General features: G+C 38.7%; 2 protein-coding genes across 2 annotated transcripts; both read right to left on the bottom strand.

The window, feature by feature from the left end:
• Positions 1-53: 53 nt before the first annotated feature.
• On the bottom strand, positions 54-9,186 carry LOC131796104 (serine palmitoyltransferase 2-like). The gene is made up of 11 exons (XM_059113775.2): positions 8,312-9,186; positions 7,248-7,402; positions 6,357-6,502; positions 5,692-5,910; positions 5,308-5,413; positions 4,528-4,747; positions 4,040-4,166; positions 3,254-3,290; positions 2,705-2,803; positions 1,856-1,985; positions 54-1,453 (listed from the first exon to the last, which is right to left on the bottom strand). Exons 1-11 carry the CDS (start codon positions 8,567-8,569, stop codon positions 1,376-1,378), a joined length of 1,575 nt encoding a protein of 524 aa, XP_058969758.2. The 5' UTR covers positions 8,570-9,186; the 3' UTR covers positions 54-1,375.
• A 989-nt stretch (positions 9,187-10,175) lies between these two features.
• Positions 10,176-19,858, bottom strand: LOC131797200 (serine palmitoyltransferase 2-like). Its single transcript, XM_059114855.2, has 11 exons — positions 19,561-19,858; positions 17,018-17,172; positions 16,438-16,583; positions 15,562-15,780; positions 15,330-15,435; positions 14,434-14,653; positions 13,958-14,084; positions 13,503-13,539; positions 12,828-12,926; positions 12,050-12,179; positions 10,176-11,386 (listed from the first exon to the last, which is right to left on the bottom strand). Exons 1-11 carry the CDS (start codon positions 19,831-19,833, stop codon positions 11,315-11,317), a joined length of 1,584 nt encoding a protein of 527 aa, XP_058970838.2. The 5' UTR covers positions 19,834-19,858; the 3' UTR covers positions 10,176-11,314.
• Between the last annotated feature and the right edge of the window lie 53 nt (positions 19,859-19,911).

Genomic DNA, 19,911 nt, shown 5'->3' with positions numbered 1-19,911 from the left:
AGCTTAGCAGGAGAAGTCGTAATTTAGTCATTTCCTTTGTCCGATGTGTAATGTTGTCGTTTTGTGTTCGATAATTGAAAGTACCTTTTCTCGTAAAAAAAAATTGAATCATTACTCCATATCTTGAAAATAAAAAATAAAAAAAAATAAAAAACACCGAGCAATGATTGCTTCATATTGTTGAGCGATTAAATACGCTTTCCTATAAATTAACATGCACCTGCAAGGCTTTCTCAACTATTCATTCTGGGTTATGATAATATGAATAAGTCATGACTTAACAAGATATATTTTGCCGCCGTGTCAAACACTGGATTATAGGATTTTACCAAAGGAACTTACACTGTTCTGTTTTGTGTAATTTATGAAATAAGTAACTCGCAGCCATGGGCGAAAACGCAGTTCTTGCTCTTCCTTGGGCTTTCAATGAAACTTTCGCAGTAATTTAGTAAATGAGTATTCCAATTTATGTTAATCCCCTTACTAGCGTTACCTCGTCTCATTCTGCCTCATATTTCGAGTCCCGCGATTATCTGGTCACGAGGTTTACCCATCACGCGAGCTAAGACGAACAAGAGGTCAATTCACCGTCTTTATCAAAATTATCCTTAAAAGACTGCTTCTAGCTTTTCAAGCTGAAATATGAATATCACACGAGAATTTTATTTTTTACCAAAAAAACTCATTTGATACGCACAGACCCAATTTATCTCGTATTGATTGTGACTCGTGGAAGCTTTACAAATCAAACATCATGTCCCTGCATTTTTTTCGCGCCAAATTACCCGCAACCTAACCATGTTGTGCCATAACAAAAACAATTCCTTGCAATTCTGGATCCAACGTATATTTTGAGATGCTTTTAATTCTAGAAATGTGGGTAAATTAAAATTACTTTCTCCTACCAACCTACATAACTATACTCAGGCTTTATCATCGTTCTATTGGTTTTTACCAGGGGCCCTGGGACGAGACTCTGGTTACTTGACTATAACGAGTTTGTGCTAAACGGGGCCCGTATAGGTTACGTCCTTTGAGGACCTCATAAACTGTGTCCTATTTACGTTGGGAGCTATCGAGGACTAGGTCCTTTCATAAATTAGAGAGAATGATCCCCTTAAATCTTAGCTGAAAGCTAAGGCAAAAATAATACCTGAATAATCCAATGTCCCATGAATTCCTAGGTAAAACATTTCAAACTGATCCTCCCCAGGCGAAAAATAATGACTGATCCCATAGAAAGAGGCATTTGTTGAAATGAAGACTAAAATTATTATTCCTACTTTACATAACTATTTGGACGTTAAAAGCATTCATTTGTCCGAAAGCAAAAATTATAATTCTTTCGCTGCCCAAGAGTTGCTTCCTTCTGTTCTCACGATTTAGCATTTTTCTTTCGCCTTGAATACTTGACCCTAAGTATATCCCCAACCTCGTCAATGGCGTTCAAAGCCTAAGGAAAGAAAAATTAATACCCTGGGTCAGAAACGCGAGCAAATGAAAACAATTGTGATGCAAGACGCACTAGAAATAGCAAACACAAAAGAGAATACATGTGCAAGAGAAACGCTCGTGTGAAAAAACTTGTGCGCCAGAAAACGCGCGTGAAATTTGCCATGAACCAGCAAATGCTAGCGAATCCAATGGTAATAAAAGGAAAACAACAACAACAACAACAACAACAAGAAAGAGGAAAAAAGGGAAATTTAACTTAAAATACTCCCAGTTTCACCCTTACACCTGGTTGGTTATGAAAAATAGGTTCTAAGAGAGAAAAGGTTTAGTATTCGGACAGATATTTTGTCTCGTAAAGAAGAAGACGTAAGGATATTACGAAAGGATTGACTCACGTTACCTTATCAAGCATTTCCTTGGTGTGTGACGCAGACAGACAAATCCTTGCTCTTGATTCAATCAGTGAAGTGGCAGGGAACCCTACAATGACCACAGCCACACCTCTTTTGAGCATTTCACGCGAAAAGGCACTGGAACAAAGTCAAATTATTGAACAGTTTGAATAATCGCCCTAAACCTTAACAAAACGCCATCCTTGAGTCAGTGATTGAGGTAATACACACACGTTTCAGCGCATTCTTTCATACATTTCAATCTGTTTTCTTGATAGGAGCATGAAACAGGCTCATTTAAAGAGAGACAAGTGAAATCAGAATGATAAATTAACAGAATTTAGCAGTAACGCATACACAGAATGGTTGTTCGTCTACTGTTTCCATTTCGAATAAGACTTGGTTTTGTGATGGAAGAAAAAAAGAAGGGTCCAGAGAAAAACCCTCGAAGAAAACCAATAGCAAGCTGGACCCAGGCGACTCGCGGTAAGCGCGAGAGCAACCCACCACTGCGTTATCTGTGTTCCCTCAATTGAGTCTCGCAAGTAATCCGTGATTGCATTGGCTTTGCTTCGCTCTGTAAATGGTTCAGAAAACTCGCGCCACTCTCTCGACCAATCAGATGCAAAACCAAAGCCAATCACGACTTGGTCACCCGCGTTTCCCCGCGCTTTTAACGGTTGCTTTTTTCACATTTTAGTTCTCGTTGGTTACAGAGCTGGTCACTTTTCTCGTAAATTCCCAACTAACATAGAAGCAAATTTTCTAAGTGTGCCTACTAAGAGGAAAGGTTCAACGCAACTGGAGCTCTTAAAGTTTACTTTCATTCACTTTATCAAAGGAAAAAGAAAACTTACACCGTTTTTGCCGGCATGTAAAGAAGAATGGGTACTACTGCTGAGGCATCATGGCCGTACACTATATAGCCCATCTTTTTCAGCTTTTGTCGGAAGTACCTGTCATGTAAACAGCTCAAAGATTAAGTCAAGTCATGAAATAATGTTGGAGGTGACTACTCTCGCTGAGCAATGGTTTCTTAATCATCATTAGGGGATGTAAGCAGGGACGATTTAGAGAAATGGGGAAAATTTTATCCTGTGATTAGGCCCCCATCTGAAAAGTGCTCCATCAATTACTAGCAGACCCCCTCGTAAACCGCTGGCCTGTCTCAAACTTTCTGCGGGCAGCAAAACCCTCGTGCCGCAGCGCTAATAATGAGGGGCATTGTTTTAGCATTTGGAACCAGACGCGATAGATCTTTAAGATCTTTCGTAAGCACCAACTGAGATGGCAAGGAAATATCGACTCCCGGCTGTCGCCTGCCTCACAAAATATATGTAAAAAATATTTGGCTCAAGCCTTTGTAGGGAAAAAACTGGCTTAATTCTTCATATAATTCCACATACTTGCAATTCTGTGCCAATCTGGTAAGCCTCTGCTTTCCTGAGAACATAGGAAAAACGTCAACTTGAGACGAGAAGTAACACTCTCTAAACTTCAATGTACAGAAACAATCTAACAGAAGTTTTTATTGAAATGTAGGTAAAAATAATCAAGAAAACTCTAGCACAGACATAGGAATAAGGAAATTGATGCTTTGCGAAAAAAGAAAAGAAAGTGGCGTTACACTCTTTTCGTGATGTTTTGGCACAGAGACAAAAGAAGAAACAAGATTGCATGGCTGTTAGGACAAACAATTTAGAGCAAACGAAAGAAAACAATATTCTACGCAAGCTGTAAAATCGGTTTCAGCTATTAAAGCTCTCGCCCTCAATTCGTGGACTCGCAAAGCGATACACGCCTCTCCTATGAGACAGCATTTTGTCCACAGGAAACTGAAGTAAATGAACTGTGCGCTCCTAGAGGAGAAGCATCCCTAAAACGAAGTTGTATTAGCTTTTACTTCTTGGCCATCGACCAATAGAATTTAAGACTTAGCGGAGAACAGACAAACCGACGGCGTCGGGCATGTGCGAGGGGATCCATTCTGACCGGCCGCGCACCAATTTCCAGCGGAAAATTTGAAAGGAAAACATATGAAACAACCGATTGATAGGCTATAGCTCCTGTGAGACAACATGTTCTGACTGTCTGAAAGTAGGCCACCTAGTCATTACAACGTTCGCACATGAACAGAAGTTTGATCGCTCTGTTTAAGAGATGTACCAGAAATTTTACATTTTATAACTAACCTTTACTTGTTCCATCCTCGCCCATGATTATTTTCATTGAAGATATTATTTGCATGACTACTGGAGGCGACATGAAAGAGGCGTACGCTGCACTATGGGAACTTCCTTTGATATGATCTATTATTTCCTGGAAGAAATAATAAATTATTATTTGGGGTTACCACTCGAAGCTTTCGAATCGCTTACTTACCTTAATGCGAGATCATTCAAATGAAAGGTACAGATCAATGTCAGTATCTGAGAAACTACACACCTACCCTCCCCTGACCCAACTGTAACCATAACTTGTTATCGGTCGAATTTTGTTGGGACAGGGGAGGGATAAGGTGCACATTTGCTCAGATACTAACAATGACTCAAAGATACATAGCAGTACATTCATTACAGTTGGCTATAAAATAAACCTCAATATTCCCATAAATTATTGATATGTACCACTTTTTTAAGCGTCAGTGTTGGTGCCAAAATAGGCAACAAGTGGTTCTTACCTGTGACGCAGCAATGTATCCCCCAGCTGCAGCAAAACTCTTTGTAAATGTTCCCATCATGATATCAACATCAGCAGGGTCCACCCCAAAGTATTCAGTAACACCTCTTCCATTTGGGCCCATGGCACCGATACTGTGAGCCTCGTCAAGGTATAAGTAAGCTTTGTACTTCTTTTTAAGGGCAACAATCCCTGGGAGCTTCGCGAGGGAGCCCTCCATACTGAAAAAAAAAATTGTTGCCAACTCGTGTAACATTAAGCCTAACCCTTTACATCAGTATCCATATTCTCCGTACTGTTCTTTATACATTCCCTTTGGTACTGACAAGGAGAATTCGTTTAACAATCAAGAGCTTTTTCAGCTGATGATTTATTTTTGTGACCTTAATGTTCGATTCAGTTAATATTCCACGCTATTGAATACGAAGAACTTCTTGATTATCGTACAGAAGGTACAAAAATACTCGTTAATTAAGGTCCAGACCGGGGTTGCTAAAAACACGATTCATCTAACCAGGGGTTTGTGTAATTTTTTTAATCAATTTAAAAGCTTTGCAAAAAATTTTTATAATTTTTCCGATTAGTTTCGAGTCATTTGAGATAAAACCCAACAAAAAACTTAGATCGTATACGCGCTCTTCTACATGTGAAATTGAAGCCAAAGTTAATTTTTAATCCTAGATCAAAGTTTACCCCCTTTTGAACAACCCGGCCCTGAGGGAATATCTGTAAACACTGTTTCATATAAAATGTCTTGTCCTAAAAGGATGACTTGAGTTACCTATAAACCCCTTCGACAATGATTAGAATCTTTTTCCACGCACGATGAGTTATTGGCTGTCCCTGAGAAACCGACTCATGCAAGATTTTCTCCAAACTCGCCATATCTGCAATAAAGGTAGAAAGGAGAGGGTCTTATTATCTCTATCCCCTTTAAAGACCAGTTCAAACAACGCTAGCTAAGGGTCAAGGAATGCACAATCATAGTTCCCTTCTTTATCCCGAGATATGAATTATACGGGCGCCGGCGAAGTGGAGTAAGCTGTGATGCATTGGCCCTCGTTTCAGAGGAGAGCGGCAATACTCCTACTCGCCTCGCGCAACAGAAATCAAGACATACTCTGGCCAGGCAGGCCTCAATCTTCTTGTGCCAACTTGATCTTACCGTTATGTTTGAAGACTTTAATCTTCGCTCCTGACAGTCTTGCTCCTAAGATAAGCGATGTGTGGTTCAGCTCATCACTGATAATCAGATCCCCCTTGCCCACTAGGGTGGGGATGTTTGCAGAGTTAGTGGCGAATCCCATACCAAACACCATAGCTGCAGGCTTACCAACAAACTTGGCGACAAGAGCTTCTAACTCGTTATGAATATCAAGGGTCCCTGGAAAATGGAGAAAAGCTGTGAGGAACTGGAAGTTGAAAGATCAATGGAGCGTCGAATGTAGGCAAAATGAAATCTCAAACGTAGAGAGGGAATGCGCCCTTTCTAGACTCGGACTTTTTTCCAAATGTAATGCCTTTGACGTTATTTTCAGGCTCCAGGTTTTATTGTATCTATTGAGGAATGTCGAATGATTTTCGCGTATTAGTTGAATGTTTCCATACAAAACGGAGTTACATTGTTACTGGAAGCTATTTAGCTCATTTTAAAGAAGTAGCCTGGTTGCCCTTTCTCTGAAAAAGCCGGTACATGTAACTCTTACATTCAAATCTGAAATAATGAAAGGGCTTTAAAAATCACGCCGCACAGCACCACCAACATTTCCGGGAGTAACACAGTAGTCAAACGTCAGCGCCAGAACGAGTATCTCCCGGACTTTGACTCACCATATTCATGTCTTGAGCTGCAGCCCGCAATGCCATATTTACGAACAGCCTGTTCAGCGGCATCTGGACACGGCCCAGAATTCTCCGCGAACCCAAGATAATTATAAGAGGCAAGATTGACAGTCTTGGTTGTCGTTCCTGGGTATCTAAACAAAACAATTCACTTTATCTAAAGAAAACAATTCATTTTAACCTGGTCAATAATAGTTTAGATATGAGTGCATGTAAACAGCAATTAAATTGTAGATCTGTTGTGTAAAAACCAGAGTGTACAAGGGTTTTTTTTAATCATTTTTATCAATAATCGTGATAATCCAACCTCCGCTGGAATGTCGTGAAAATTGGCAAAAAAACTATTTAGACCAAGCGGATTGATGGGTGTTATTGTTCCGGTTGAAAACAGCTTTATTGTTATATGATATATTTTTTACTAATTTCTGGACTTTCTAAGTTTCCTTCATGTTGCGGTTAAAAAAGACCTTGAAAGGGTAGTTTGTCAGAGTGAAATAGAATTGCAAGAAAGACACTTGGGCATTAATACATGACGCAAGAGACCGCTGACTGCATCCCTCTGCATCACGGAGGTAAGAAACGGAGATTCACATGGATTGCAGCCAAAAATTGGGGGGGGGGGGAAGGTAGGGTCTAATTGAGTCACACTAAGACTATCTACCTTAATGTGATGTCGACATCCCCAATGTGGATCTTTTCTCGCTTTCTTACGTTTGCATGCTGCGCAATCAACAACAACCACGAGAAAAAATCCACGAAGGGGCAGGGATCTACAGGAACCCCCGTTATGTCTCTAGTGTTAATGATAAATTTGATAAATTAAGGCTACAAAGACGATCAAACTTTGGCAAAGTTCTGGGGGAATTACTTTCATGCTACCTGAAAGTCCAGTTCCAGTCCTCAGACTCTCTATCCACGAGCACGACCTCTCCGCCAGGAACACTACAAATGGGTCTGTTAAGACAGTCCCTTGCTCGAGTGTAAAGATTCCGTGTATAGAAACTCTCAAAGTCGGAATAAAGCGGCACAAAACCCTGCAATCAGTGAAAACCATAGACAGGTTAACAGGGATGTAGACGATAATAGCCGGAAGCCGGGAAAATTACCCGAGGTCTTACGGCCTCGGGCGGTACACAAAACAAAGGGCACAGTTTTTCCCAATACGGACCGACCTTGGCTGGTGAATAACATTTTTAATTTTTTCTAAAAACCAAACAAATGGTTGCGAAAAGATCGGATACCGTGAGCGGGCCGGATGAGTAGAATACTGCCCGCTCTCGGAACCAGTCAGATTGCAGGATTTGTAGAATACCGCCCGCTCACGAACTGAGAAAAAAAATAATCAAAGTTACCCATTATCGACCATTGTTCTACTCGATTTAACAGAAAAAAAATATATTAGCAATATCTACATATGGACTTATCTATTCAAATTTTTTCCTACGCGGTTTTACTGCATTTGTGACCAAAAAAACAATATAAGAAAAAAATAAGTACACTTGCTAAGATCGTACCTGAACTTAATCAAAAGTGAAGTTTTTAAATGCTTGTCATCGTGGTTAACGTATGCTACTGTTGTTTCATAAAAAATAAATAAATAACAAAGAAACAGATATCCTTCGTATTATTTACAACTTCACGCCCTTGACTAATAAAACAATGTCGTGTTCTGTCGATTTCCTCGAGTCGTAATCCATCTGTAACTGTAGTAATTAAATTCCAACATTACCCTTTTTTTTCTCTCTTGGCGGCAAAAACAGGTTTCAATGCCGTACTCGCCGTAGCGAGTCACGAATGTTTCTTCATAAGTAAGGATTAAGCGCTGGTAGAATTACATTGCCTAACTTATAAATCAAGGTTTAGAGATTGCATAGCCTATAGTAAAATTACTTTCTCTTCATCTAAGCACAGACAAGATTTTTTAATTAAAGTGATATCCTTACCTGATTTCCTGTTTCCTTAACAAACTTGGACTTCTCTAATCCGTACTTGCGCATGAAGTCACGCATGTAACCGAAGATTATAAAGAAGAAATACGCCAAGTATGTCATAACAGCGATAAACAGTGGTGGCTCCTCGAGATCCTCCTCCAGCTCTGTGTTTAACTCTCTCCGGTGGCTTGCAAAGCCGTTGGATCCCTTTGGAAAGCCATTTTTCATAGAATGTTGTACTCGCCGCGTTGCATGGGCACCGGCCACCATTTTAAATTTTTAACCGTGCAAGGCTGCAAGCTTCTGCGTGACGTAACAGTATAATATAAAATTCAATCAAATGAGATGAAAGCGCCTTCAGGAATACGACACACTTCGATGTATCTTACTTGTCAATCCTACATGAAAGGTTCTGACGAGACTTGGTTTATTTATACTTGCCAGCATGTTTGATCTAAACCTATCATCAACAACTGAGCAATCATAATAAATAAAACAGGTCGCACCTGTCCTAATGTTTTTTTTTCAGCACTGCAGGACGCGCGATTCTCCGCCGAAGCTGAGATCTGAGAAGAAGGGCAACGTTTTGCTGGGGAGTCTTGGCACTGTGTTAGACCCCGTGGAAGGCCTATCCTCCGGTGCCGGGCAAAAAAACACTCGCAGGCTGAAGCGCTGATAGTGAAGGCCTCAGTGCTTGCAAGCTAGCCTACGGCTTACTTCTACCGTTGTTATGGTGTTATTGTTGTATGAACAAACAATATTTTAAGCGTAGAAGCCGAGTTTGGTGGAGTCGGACAATTGTCATGTTAAGCAGTGTTTTTATCAACCCAGCTTTTCTTTAAGCTTAGCAGGAGAAGTCGTAATTTAGTCATTACCTTCGTCCAATGTGTAATGTTGTCGTTTTGTGCTCGATAATTGAAAGTACCTTTTCTCGTAAAAAAATCGAATCATTGCTCCATATCTTGAAGATAAAAAAAAATTTAAAAAAATTAAAAAAAATTAAAAAAAACGAATAATGATTGCTTCATATTGTTGAGCGATTAAGTACGCTTTCCCATAAATTAACATGCACCTGCAAGGCCGGAGGCTTTCTCAACTATTCATTCTGTGTTATAATATTAATAAGTCATGACTTGACAAGATATATTTTGCCGCAGTCAAACACTGGATTATGGGATTTTACCAAAGGAACTTACACTGTTCTGTTTTGTGTAATTTATGAAATAAGTAATTGGCAGCAATGGGCGAAAACTCAGTTCTTGCTCTTCCTTGGGCTTTCAATGAAACTTTCGCAGTAATTTAGAAAATGACTATTCCAATTTATGTTAATCCCCTTACTAGCGTTACCTCATCTCATTCTGCCTAATATTTCGAGTCCCGCGATTATCTGGTCACGCGGTTTACCCATCACGCGAGCTAAGATGAACATGAGGTCAATTTCACCGTCTTTATCAAAATTATCCTTAAAGACTGCTTCTATAGAAGCAGTCTTTAAGGATAATTTTGATATAGCTTTTAAAGCTGAAATATGAATATCACACGAGAATTTTAATTTTTACCAAGAAAGTCACTGATACGCACAGACCCAATTTATCTCGAATTGATTGTGACTCGTGGAAGCTTTAAAAATCAGACATCATGTCCCTGCATTTTTTTCGCGCCACATTACCCGCATTCCCACTTGCTAAGAGAGTCACAGCCGTAAGAGCTTGTCGCGGATTCAGTCTCCGACTAAAGCACAACAAGGCCCCGCTAGGTATTGGTTAAATAAGTTAAGATAAAGCCGGCTGCTGTATGATACGCCACTTCTCTAAGCAGGACTGAACTCTATCGCAATCATTATTCTGCTAAACAGGACAAAGAGAAATGAGCACTCTCATCTTCAAAATGCTTTTATTGCAGAGGCAATTGTTTAAGACTCCTCTACACCATTGCTAGCATCACTTCATTCTTGTGCTTATCAACCCTACTAACAAAATTGTTCAATTACAAAGCTCCGTCTTCAATTACTGTTAGTGATGGCTTTAATAGAGCATATATTTTAACACAACTACATCTTTTCCCATTCGATTGTCATTAATCAAAACTTTAAGCATTCAGCTTTCAAACGGTACTGTCCATATTTATCTACTACATGGTTTTTATCACATCCCTTCCCCATTTAAGAAAAGCAACTATAAAACCAAGATCTTATAATAGGATTAAATATATCTTCACCAAAAGTAGAAATAATATCTGCGTTCTGAGGCATCCTTAAACTGATATCGCTATTGTTTGTACATAGCAGGGAACGCTCTGAAAGAGCACTTCATTTTTTTATAATAATAGTAGACCAAAAGTATAAATTGTCTAAAAAAAAAATCAATATCCATATGCTGAGTCTTCCCTTAACTGATATCAATATTTTTTGTAAATAACTGGGCCATTTTTAACAACTATGAACCAAAGTCGAGTTGCATAATTGTTTTAGTGTGTAGGAAACAGATATTAAAAATTGGTTTATTTCTCTTAATGAACTGCAAAATGTTCGGAAACGGAAACGATGCAGAAAAGAGGCTAGGCAAAGAAAACAGAAACCTCTCGCAAGAACTTATTTGTAAGACTTATGGGGAAAAGGAAGAAAAAATTAGCACATAAAGTCCTTCAATAAATATAAGCCAAGCGCTTTGCTAAGATACCCAGCAAGTACCTCAAGGATAGTTGGGCAGAACTTTTCGCCAATCAAAGCCTGATCTGACAGGACCTCAAAGTTTACTGCGCTGACACCTAGTTCCCAGTCTCTCGCACTTTGAAGAAAATTTTTGTGTGGTTTGCATTTAATTTAAAAATTCCTAGAGAAGTTCGACCACAGCAACTAAACCTTTGCCTCACAAGTAAAAAAAGAGCATACTCTTTTGTGGCCATTGCAGTGTGGGTAACATTCAAATATTATTATTATTTTAAAGAAACAATAATACCAGTTATTTCATGTCTATGTTACAGTGTTTTGTTTCTATGTGACCTCTGTAGCTCCAGTTATTTCTTCTGTGTCTGTTTCGAGTATTTGAGTTGAAGAATGTCACCTACTTCATCGATGGCTTCCAAAGCCTGATTAAAAAAATATTACAAAAAGGAAAAAATTAACACTACACGTGAAAACACTGATAAGTGGCATAGAGGATTTTTTTACATCCATGTAAACCAAAACAACTCACGAATCCAATTTGAATCGAGGAATATGTAGACTACAAGAGGTGCATCCTTTTCGGGCGAGTTTCATCACGCGAGTCAACGCCGAAAAAAAAAAAAAAAAAAAAAGAAAAGAAAATTGACTTAAGCGCGCCGCACGGGACTCTCAGAGTTCCTCTCGACGCGCCAAAGTCAAATGCACTATCCAAAGCCTCAACCAATAAATTCAACTTCAAGACAGGATATTCGAGAGCATCCAGTCTTGGTAACAGATTGTTGAGTACTCCTATATCCAGAGGGGTTCATTTTTTTCCCACATTTTGCGTCAGAACGAAGTCGAGATTATTGATGACTATCTTCCTAATTCCAAGAAGATTTATCCCAATTTATTTTTTCTAGGTTCTTTAGTTTTATTTCCTTCTCTAAAATTGCAGAACCCAGTGGGTGTTGACTACTGAGTACTTATTGTTTGTTTGTTGTTGTTTTTTCTTTGTCACGCTGTTTTTATCACAAGGGGTTCCGAAGGAAAAGTGTGGCTCTGTTAGAAGATTCGATGCCATAGCAACAGTAGCTCTCACCCACCTTGTCCAGCATTTCACGGGTATGCGCGGCAGACAGACAGAATCTGGTGCGAGACTCGATGAGAGGGGTGGCAGGAAAACCAACCACAACCACAGCAACGTTCCTTTTCAGCATTTCACGGCCAAATGCACTAAAAGAAAAAAAGCATTAGCTTCAACACGCACAAACAGAAAAACAAAGAAATACATTTTTTTGTATAAGTATGCAAAGGAAACTATCAGTATTCCTCTCTCACATAGCCTCGACATGGCGCAATATAGCACACGACAGAGCGAAACCACAGGTTAACCATACCTAGAAAACAAAGTTTTGGGTAGCCTGCAATGCAAGCGTCTTATTAGAGCGTGGGTGCTACGAGGTCGCGATCGTTCATCCGGCCACCCATGTTTGATTTAGAGTTACTCCACCCCCCCCCCCCCCCACCTCCTTCCCTTGAACCGTCGCTCGCCCCCTTTCTTCCGCTACCCTAAATTAAATCAAAGAAGCCAGCTGTAATTTTCACCGAGAAAATATTCAGCAGTCTCACACCTGCTCTACACGCTAAGTGTCGGGTTGCAAGTCTGTCATATATAACCGAACACGGAATCCATTTATTAACCCTTTCATTCCCAAGATCTCATTGAAAGTTTTCCTTACTATCTACTATACAATTCATATGATGTTAGTTTGGAGAATTTAGAATTGTATCGACCAATAATCCCCTGATTTATATTTTTCTTTATTCTCATCACTTGTCTGCTAGATATCGTACTGATAGTGTAATCAGCGTCTCACTTACGCGATTTTTGCTGGCATGTAGAGAAGAAGAGGAACGACTGGGGAGGCATCATGACCGTACACAATAAATCCCATCTGCTTGAGTCTCTGTCGGAAGTACCTGAACAGTAATAGTTACATGTTAAGGGAGATATATGAATCAGATCTTGGAAGTTAACGCGTCAAAAGACTGACTCCAATTAATGATAAACACGATTTTTTAATCTACAAACTTTGCTTAGCTAAAGGAGGAAAGATGGTGTGAGTACAGTACCGCTAAGATATACGTTAACCAAAAAAACGCACATAATACGCACCAAACGTCGCATGCAAGTGCGAATAAAAAAAGAAATGAGCGCGTCAAAATATCGCACGTGCGTGCATAAGCTTGATACATCCGCATCATTAGTATGTATGGGGTAGGCCTTTTGTTTTTTCTATTCTTGATGGTTAATCGTTTTTAAAGAATTGGCTATAATTTAGTTACACTAAACTTCGTGTATATGCAAACTGTTAATGATGCTAACACTATTACCTCGTCCAAATCAGAATATAGTTGAGCAACACGTATCTGTTATGTCAGGCGCCCCTGGCCTTCATCGCTAAAAACTTTTAACTTTCCTATTTATTAAATTCTGTGTACATTAATCCACAAACCTCTACAATCTAACCAAAGATATCAGAATTTTTCTCTTACTTGCAATTTTCAGCCAACTGAACAAGTCTTTTCTTTCCTGCAAATTAAAAATTGACAAGAAGAAAAAAAAAAAGTTTGTCACTCAGTTGGTACAAGTAGTTCATCTGAAAGTAACAATGGAACTGACTGGTGGTCAAATCCTCATATATGTGTGCTTTGGTTAACACTTCATGCTAAGCACCTCACCCAAGTAGATCACATGATCACTGTATTGTAAGTACACCATGTAATAACCCTTTACACCCTAACATCAGTATGCACATTCTCCTTACTAGTCTCTATACATTTTCTAAAGTGCTGACAAGGAGAATTTGTTTGACAATCAAGAGTATCATTAGTTGGTGATCATTTCCTTCATTCTCATGACCTTAATATGCGATTCACGCGTGTTATTGTACAGAGAGATTAGTGAATGCTTGTCATTCTGAAGGGTCAAAGTGTTAAGATAAACAAACCTTTGTCAGTGCCATCTTCACCCATAATCATCTTCATGGAAGCAATAATCTGCATCACAACAGGGGGTGACATGGAAGAAGCATATGCAGCACTGTGGGAACTTCCCCTGATATGGTTTATTATTTCCTGCGAAATAAAACTTAGTTCACCATCCGAGCAGCACAACAAGAGAGATAAAGAGATCAGAACCAAACTTTTATCATCATTTGTTAACAAGAATGTTTTTGATTTGATGTCTCACAATAATTAATCTCTCAGTATGAATCAAAGGAAATTGATTCATGGATATACATAATTGAAGGACTGCAAATAAAAAAGCCCTGAGTGCCTTTTGATGCAACACCAACTTCTCCTTTTGTTTAACAAGGAATTAACTGACAAATTAACAGGAGGATCTAGTAGTCAATCACTAGATCAGTTGGGGTTTTTCCCAAGCACCCCCTTCAGCTAGAGAACAAGACTTTTCAATGCTAACCTCAGTTGCAGCAATGTATCCCCCAGCTGCACCAAAACTCTTCGTAAATGTTCCCATCATGATGTCAACATCAGCAGGGTCCACCCCAAAGTAGTCTGTTACACCTCTTCCATTGGGGCCCATAGCACCAATACTGTGAGCTTCGTCAAGGAAAAGGTAAGCTTTGTACTTCTTTTTAAGAGCTACTACCTCAGGCAATCTCACTATTGAACCTTCCATACTGGAAATAAAAAAATTCATTAGAAAGTAAGTAGCACAAAATGAATTATGGAAAAATTCAGATATTTACAGCCCCACTGTATTTTTGCAAGCAATATTTCTGGGCCTAGTGTTAGAGATCATGGCACCATCCCATATACAGTATTATTGGTTCAATCACAATACATGCATGCTTTGATCAAAAACCAAAAAGCATTGATTTTCTCATAACAATATACAAAGACAAAGCACCAAAGTAAAAAAAAGAAAAGACCTAATGTAATCCTTAAGATGATGGGAAGGTGTGAGCTACCAATATTTACAAAAAATTGCAGTATTCATGAACAAATCAGTGTTTTTAGCCCTTTACACCATTATAAGTATACATAACATCCTGTTATCAACTCAAGCATATTCTCCATACTGATCTCTAAAGATTTCCTAGCTTCTTAAGTTGATGATCATCTCCTTTATTCTCATGACCTTGATGTTTGATTCAGGGGTGATGTTGTAACGAGAACTTAGATTTTAGTCACTCTTCAGGCTAAAAGTGTTCAGTCAACACAGTGGAGATGTAAAACCCCATCAGACCCTGCCAGGTCATTCAACCAATGTTAAATTTTAACATGACAACATCAGCTGGCATTACCTTGAGTCTGCATTGGTCCAACTAGCATTTTACCTCACTTAATACATACCTGTAAATTCCTTCAACAATAATGAGAATTTTTCCCCAAGGTCTGTGAGTGCGTGGCTGTCCCTGAACAACAGATTCCCGAAGAATATTCTCCAGGCTTTTCATGTCTAAAATTCAAATAAAATTTCTCACTACAATACCCAATCATTGGATTAACAGTATAATGAATTCCTTGTAAAATGACCTGCAGTATTTACCAGATTTCTTTAATCAAATTAATCATCAATTCTTACCATTATGTTTGAAGACCTTTATTTTAGCCCCAGACAATCTGGCTCCCAGAACAAGGGAGGAGTGATTCAACTCATCACTGACAATCAAATCGCCTTTCCCCACCAGAGTGGGTATGTTGGTGGAGTTTGTAGCAAAACCCATTCCAAAAGCTATTGCTGCAGGCTTATTAAGAAACCGTGCCACAAGAGCTTCCAGTTCATCATGAATGTGAAGAGTTCCTGGAGAGGAAACAAAATCCTCTGAACAATTACTTGTGAGGGAAAGCTGAAGAAACACTGCCTAATGGGTAACCTTGCTCTGGACCAGCACTACCACAGCTGCACTCTTGGAAAAGCAATCTGGGGGAAGCAATGACCCAATGGCTGATGTGCTGGACTTTAAGCCAAGAGGTCTTAATTCAAGACCTGACTGGGGGCATTATTGTGTTCTTAGGAAAAACACTTTCCTTTCACAGTTCCTCTCTCCACCCAGGAGTATAAATGAGTACTGGCAAAGTGTTTGGGAAGTTTGATGAAGTGCTTAGGGTTAACCTTAAGGCAGACTAGCATCCCCATCCAGGGGGGAGAAATAATTCTCCCAGGCATTTCATACTACAGAAACCAAGATAAGTGCTGACTGTATGGGCCACTTTGCTCAATTACAAACTTTGCACTCTTGGAGAAATTACTGAGGACTCTGATACAAAACATCTAGATATCCTACTCAAAAAGCTTTTATAGAAGTAAAGTTTTACCAGTTCCCCAAATACAAAAGTTGCTAGCCTGAGGCACCCACACTGTACTACATGAAATGCAAAGTCCTAGTCCCACCCCAAAGGAGTTGGCATTTGCTCTACTACTGATCATTTTCTGCCACAGAAACGTTGTTTAGCTCACCATATTCATGTCTTGGACTACAGCCTCCCAGACCATATTTAAGCACTGTTTTCTCAGCAGCCTCAGCACATGGACCCACATTTTCCGCAAAGCCAAGGTAGTTATAAGAACCAAGATTAAGTGCTTTTGTGGTCTCTCCAGTTTTTCTAAGAAAAGAAATTTAAAAATACACCAGGTATGTCATTAATAAAATCAGTAATCAATAAAGCTGCCTTACAGTAGTTCTGTAACTTATATTCTAACTGTAATGTTCTAAATTGACTCTGCTAACTTGGGAATGCAAGATTAAGGCTCAGAACAATAGCTAGTCAACAGTCAATGTCCAATCAAATATAAGTTTTGCTCTGACCAACTCCTTGGATGGCTGGAGATTTTATCCAGTTCTTTACATACATAAAAAATGAATTTAATTTTGAGTTTTTGCCTTTTTTTGGCATGTTAACTGAGGCACATTGTCTTCTCTGGTATCTGCAAGTATTTCAATAATTATTACCAACAATTTAAGCAGTTATGACCTTGAAGGTCCCTTGCAAAAAATGCTTTAAAACAATTTTTAAAAACTTAGGTATGTACATCATACCTGAAAGACCACCCATAATTATCAGTGACTCTATCAAGAATTTCAATATCTGCACCAGGAACACTGCAGATTGGTCTGTTCCAGCAGTCTCTTATTCGAGTATAAAGATTCCTTGTGTAGAAACTTTCAAAATCCGCATAAAGAGGGACAAAACTCTGAAAAACAAAACAAAACAAGGGAAGAGACTCAAGTAACCTTTAGTTTCTGAAACAAAACTGTGAACTTCTACATTTAAAAATGTGATGAAGACACACTGACAGGTGGACAAATCAATTGAGAAAGTCATGCAGGCATAGGAGTTACATGAACTGTATAATATTGAATATTTAAGGGTCAAACAATGAGAATATAATATTATTCATTGACAAACAAATATCTGATGCACTTAGGCCAAATTGTATTTTACACAGTATTATAAGTGTTAGTTATCAAGAAAAACAAGGCCATGCTTGATACATGTGCTAAAAGGATTTACTTTTTAAGCTTAGTTTAGAAATTTGAGTTTAGCCAGCCAACTGCTTTTCATTTCACCCCACTTCTCCATGGCACACTTTTAAAGTGTTATTTCCTTTCCTTTTGTTCTAAACATTGCTTTAAGTCTTGTTAAGTAGTTTGGAGAAAATGAGGTCTACTCGACTTTTCACAGTAAGTTATTAAGACTGCAAATCCTTTAACCCTTTAACTCCCATGAGTGACCAAAACAGAATTTCTCCTTACATTATTGATGCAATATCAACCAGGTAAGTGATGAGAATAAAGAAATATATCAATTTGGGATAATTAGTTGATCCAATACTTAATTCTCTGAACTAACATTATAAGAATTACATGGTTGACAGTAAGGCGAATTACAAATTTGATCTGGGAGTTAAAGGGTTAACACCCAGGAGTAACCAAGAGCATTTTCTCCTTTAGTTACAATCAATACAATAACAACCAGTAATAACAATTTAAAAAAAAAATAAATTTATGGGATTACTGTTTGACATAATAACATTATCTCTGAATTAACATCATAGGAATTGTATATACACAGTTATTACTAATGAGATCTTGGGAGTTAAAGGGTTAAATTGTTCTGAGTATAAGGAAGGGCAAGTGCAGTAGAACAAGGTACTAATGAATAAAGCATGCTAGAAAAAAACATAAAATATCAGGTTACCAAGAACAATAAAAAGAGTAAAAAATAACCTGATTTAAACACTCCTTTTTAGAGCAATTTCAAATCGAGTGTTGTATGCATTCCAAGATTTATTTGGTTCTGGTTTATTTCACCACTTGATTGGTTCAGAAAACTGACATCAATCAGATCCAAACAAAAAACCAACCATAACTTGGTTGGTCAGAGTTTCCCGTGCTATTAGTAGTTAGCTTGCTTTCACTCTGAATTCTCATTGGACCCTTGCTCCCTTTGCTAAGACTTGCAATTGTGACTACTATGATTTTGGTTTATCAGCATTGGATTGAAATAAGCTCTTAATTTCTCTGATGAAAAGCTAACATTAAAAACCTCAGTGTAAAATGCCTTGCATGAAATACCTAATTTACTCTGACAAAAGACTAACACACAAAACATCAGCTTTAGAAATTTTGACAAGGCCATATTATTAAGTCAGCTGACAAAACCAAATTATCTAATTACACCCCACCCCATGTACATGTAGTTTCTTTACAAAATTACCCTCTTTATCAATTTGTAAACATCAGGTTTTAGCCTAAAATTATAGATAAATGTGGCCTCATGAAAATCCGACCTTATTTTCAAACCTTAGCTCTTTGGCTTATTGAGGTGATTAGCATGTGACCTCTAGAAATTTCGTAACAGCAAATTTATATCCAACAAACAGAGGATGAAAACGAGAAGACAAGGAATGAACACAAGACAACTAAAGAGGAAATTTGTCAAAGACCTCTTGGTGGATTAGGGGTTAACGTAACTGTTTTCATCGAAAAAAAAGGAGAGCTAATTTTCCCGAGTGACACATTTTATCTTGGTATGGTGATCTTTCCAAGCTGTTGAGTTTGCAATAGCATGCACTTACATCATAATTGTACGGGTTTTAAGCGGATACATTATACTGCCAGGGAAATATGTAACATCTAGATGTTGTCACATTGCGTTATTTTAAATTTATGAATGACCACAGGCCTCTACATTCTTGTTCAATGACAATATCAGTCCATTTGCCCATGCGTCTCACCGTCAAAACATTGCGAAACGAAGCGCGTTGCATCGATCGAAGAACGAGAACGAATATTTTGTGAATAACTCGGGCATTAAATTCACATTCCAAGAAAAAATAATTCCTCCCTCGACGAATTTTCTTTATGGGAAGTATAGTTACAGAATCGAAGCTTGATGAAAGGAAGTTTTTGACTAAAAATAATTTCGGTCGACGCCCTCAAATTGTGGTGTAGCGATTCGTGATTGTACAGCAACAGCTGACATCAGAGAACTGTGCCTGATCTTGAAATCCGTAATGATTTCAGGAAGCTATGAATATTTCTTTGTAAGTAAAAGCACTTTTAGATCACATTCTCACCTCATTTCCGCCCTCTTTCGGTGCTTTCGACTTTTCCAAACCGTATTTTCGCATGAAGTCACGTAAGTAGCCGAACAGAATCAAAAAGAAGTAAGATAGATACGTTAAAACAGCGACTTGAAACGGTGTATCCTCGAAATCCTCGGTAAAAGACTCTTTAAACTCTTTAAGTTTCGCTTGCTCATGAGCTGCAAATCCATTAGCTTTGGTAGAGTAGCCATTTTTGTACGTTTTCTGCCTTCTGGGGCTCGTTGCATACGCTCCGGCGACCATCTTGAGTCAGTTGTGTTGTGTAACTTCGGCTGTAGTGCCCAGACCTCCCTGGATCACAAGACAGAGTAACACACGACC

This window comes from Pocillopora verrucosa, chromosome 7 (assembly GCF_036669915.1).
Source record: "Pocillopora verrucosa isolate sample1 chromosome 7, ASM3666991v2, whole genome shotgun sequence".
Classification (NCBI taxonomy): domain Eukaryota; kingdom Metazoa; phylum Cnidaria; class Anthozoa; order Scleractinia; family Pocilloporidae; genus Pocillopora; species Pocillopora verrucosa.
Note: the sequence above shows the minus strand (reverse complement) of the source record. Positions and strands in the feature narration are given on the sequence as shown.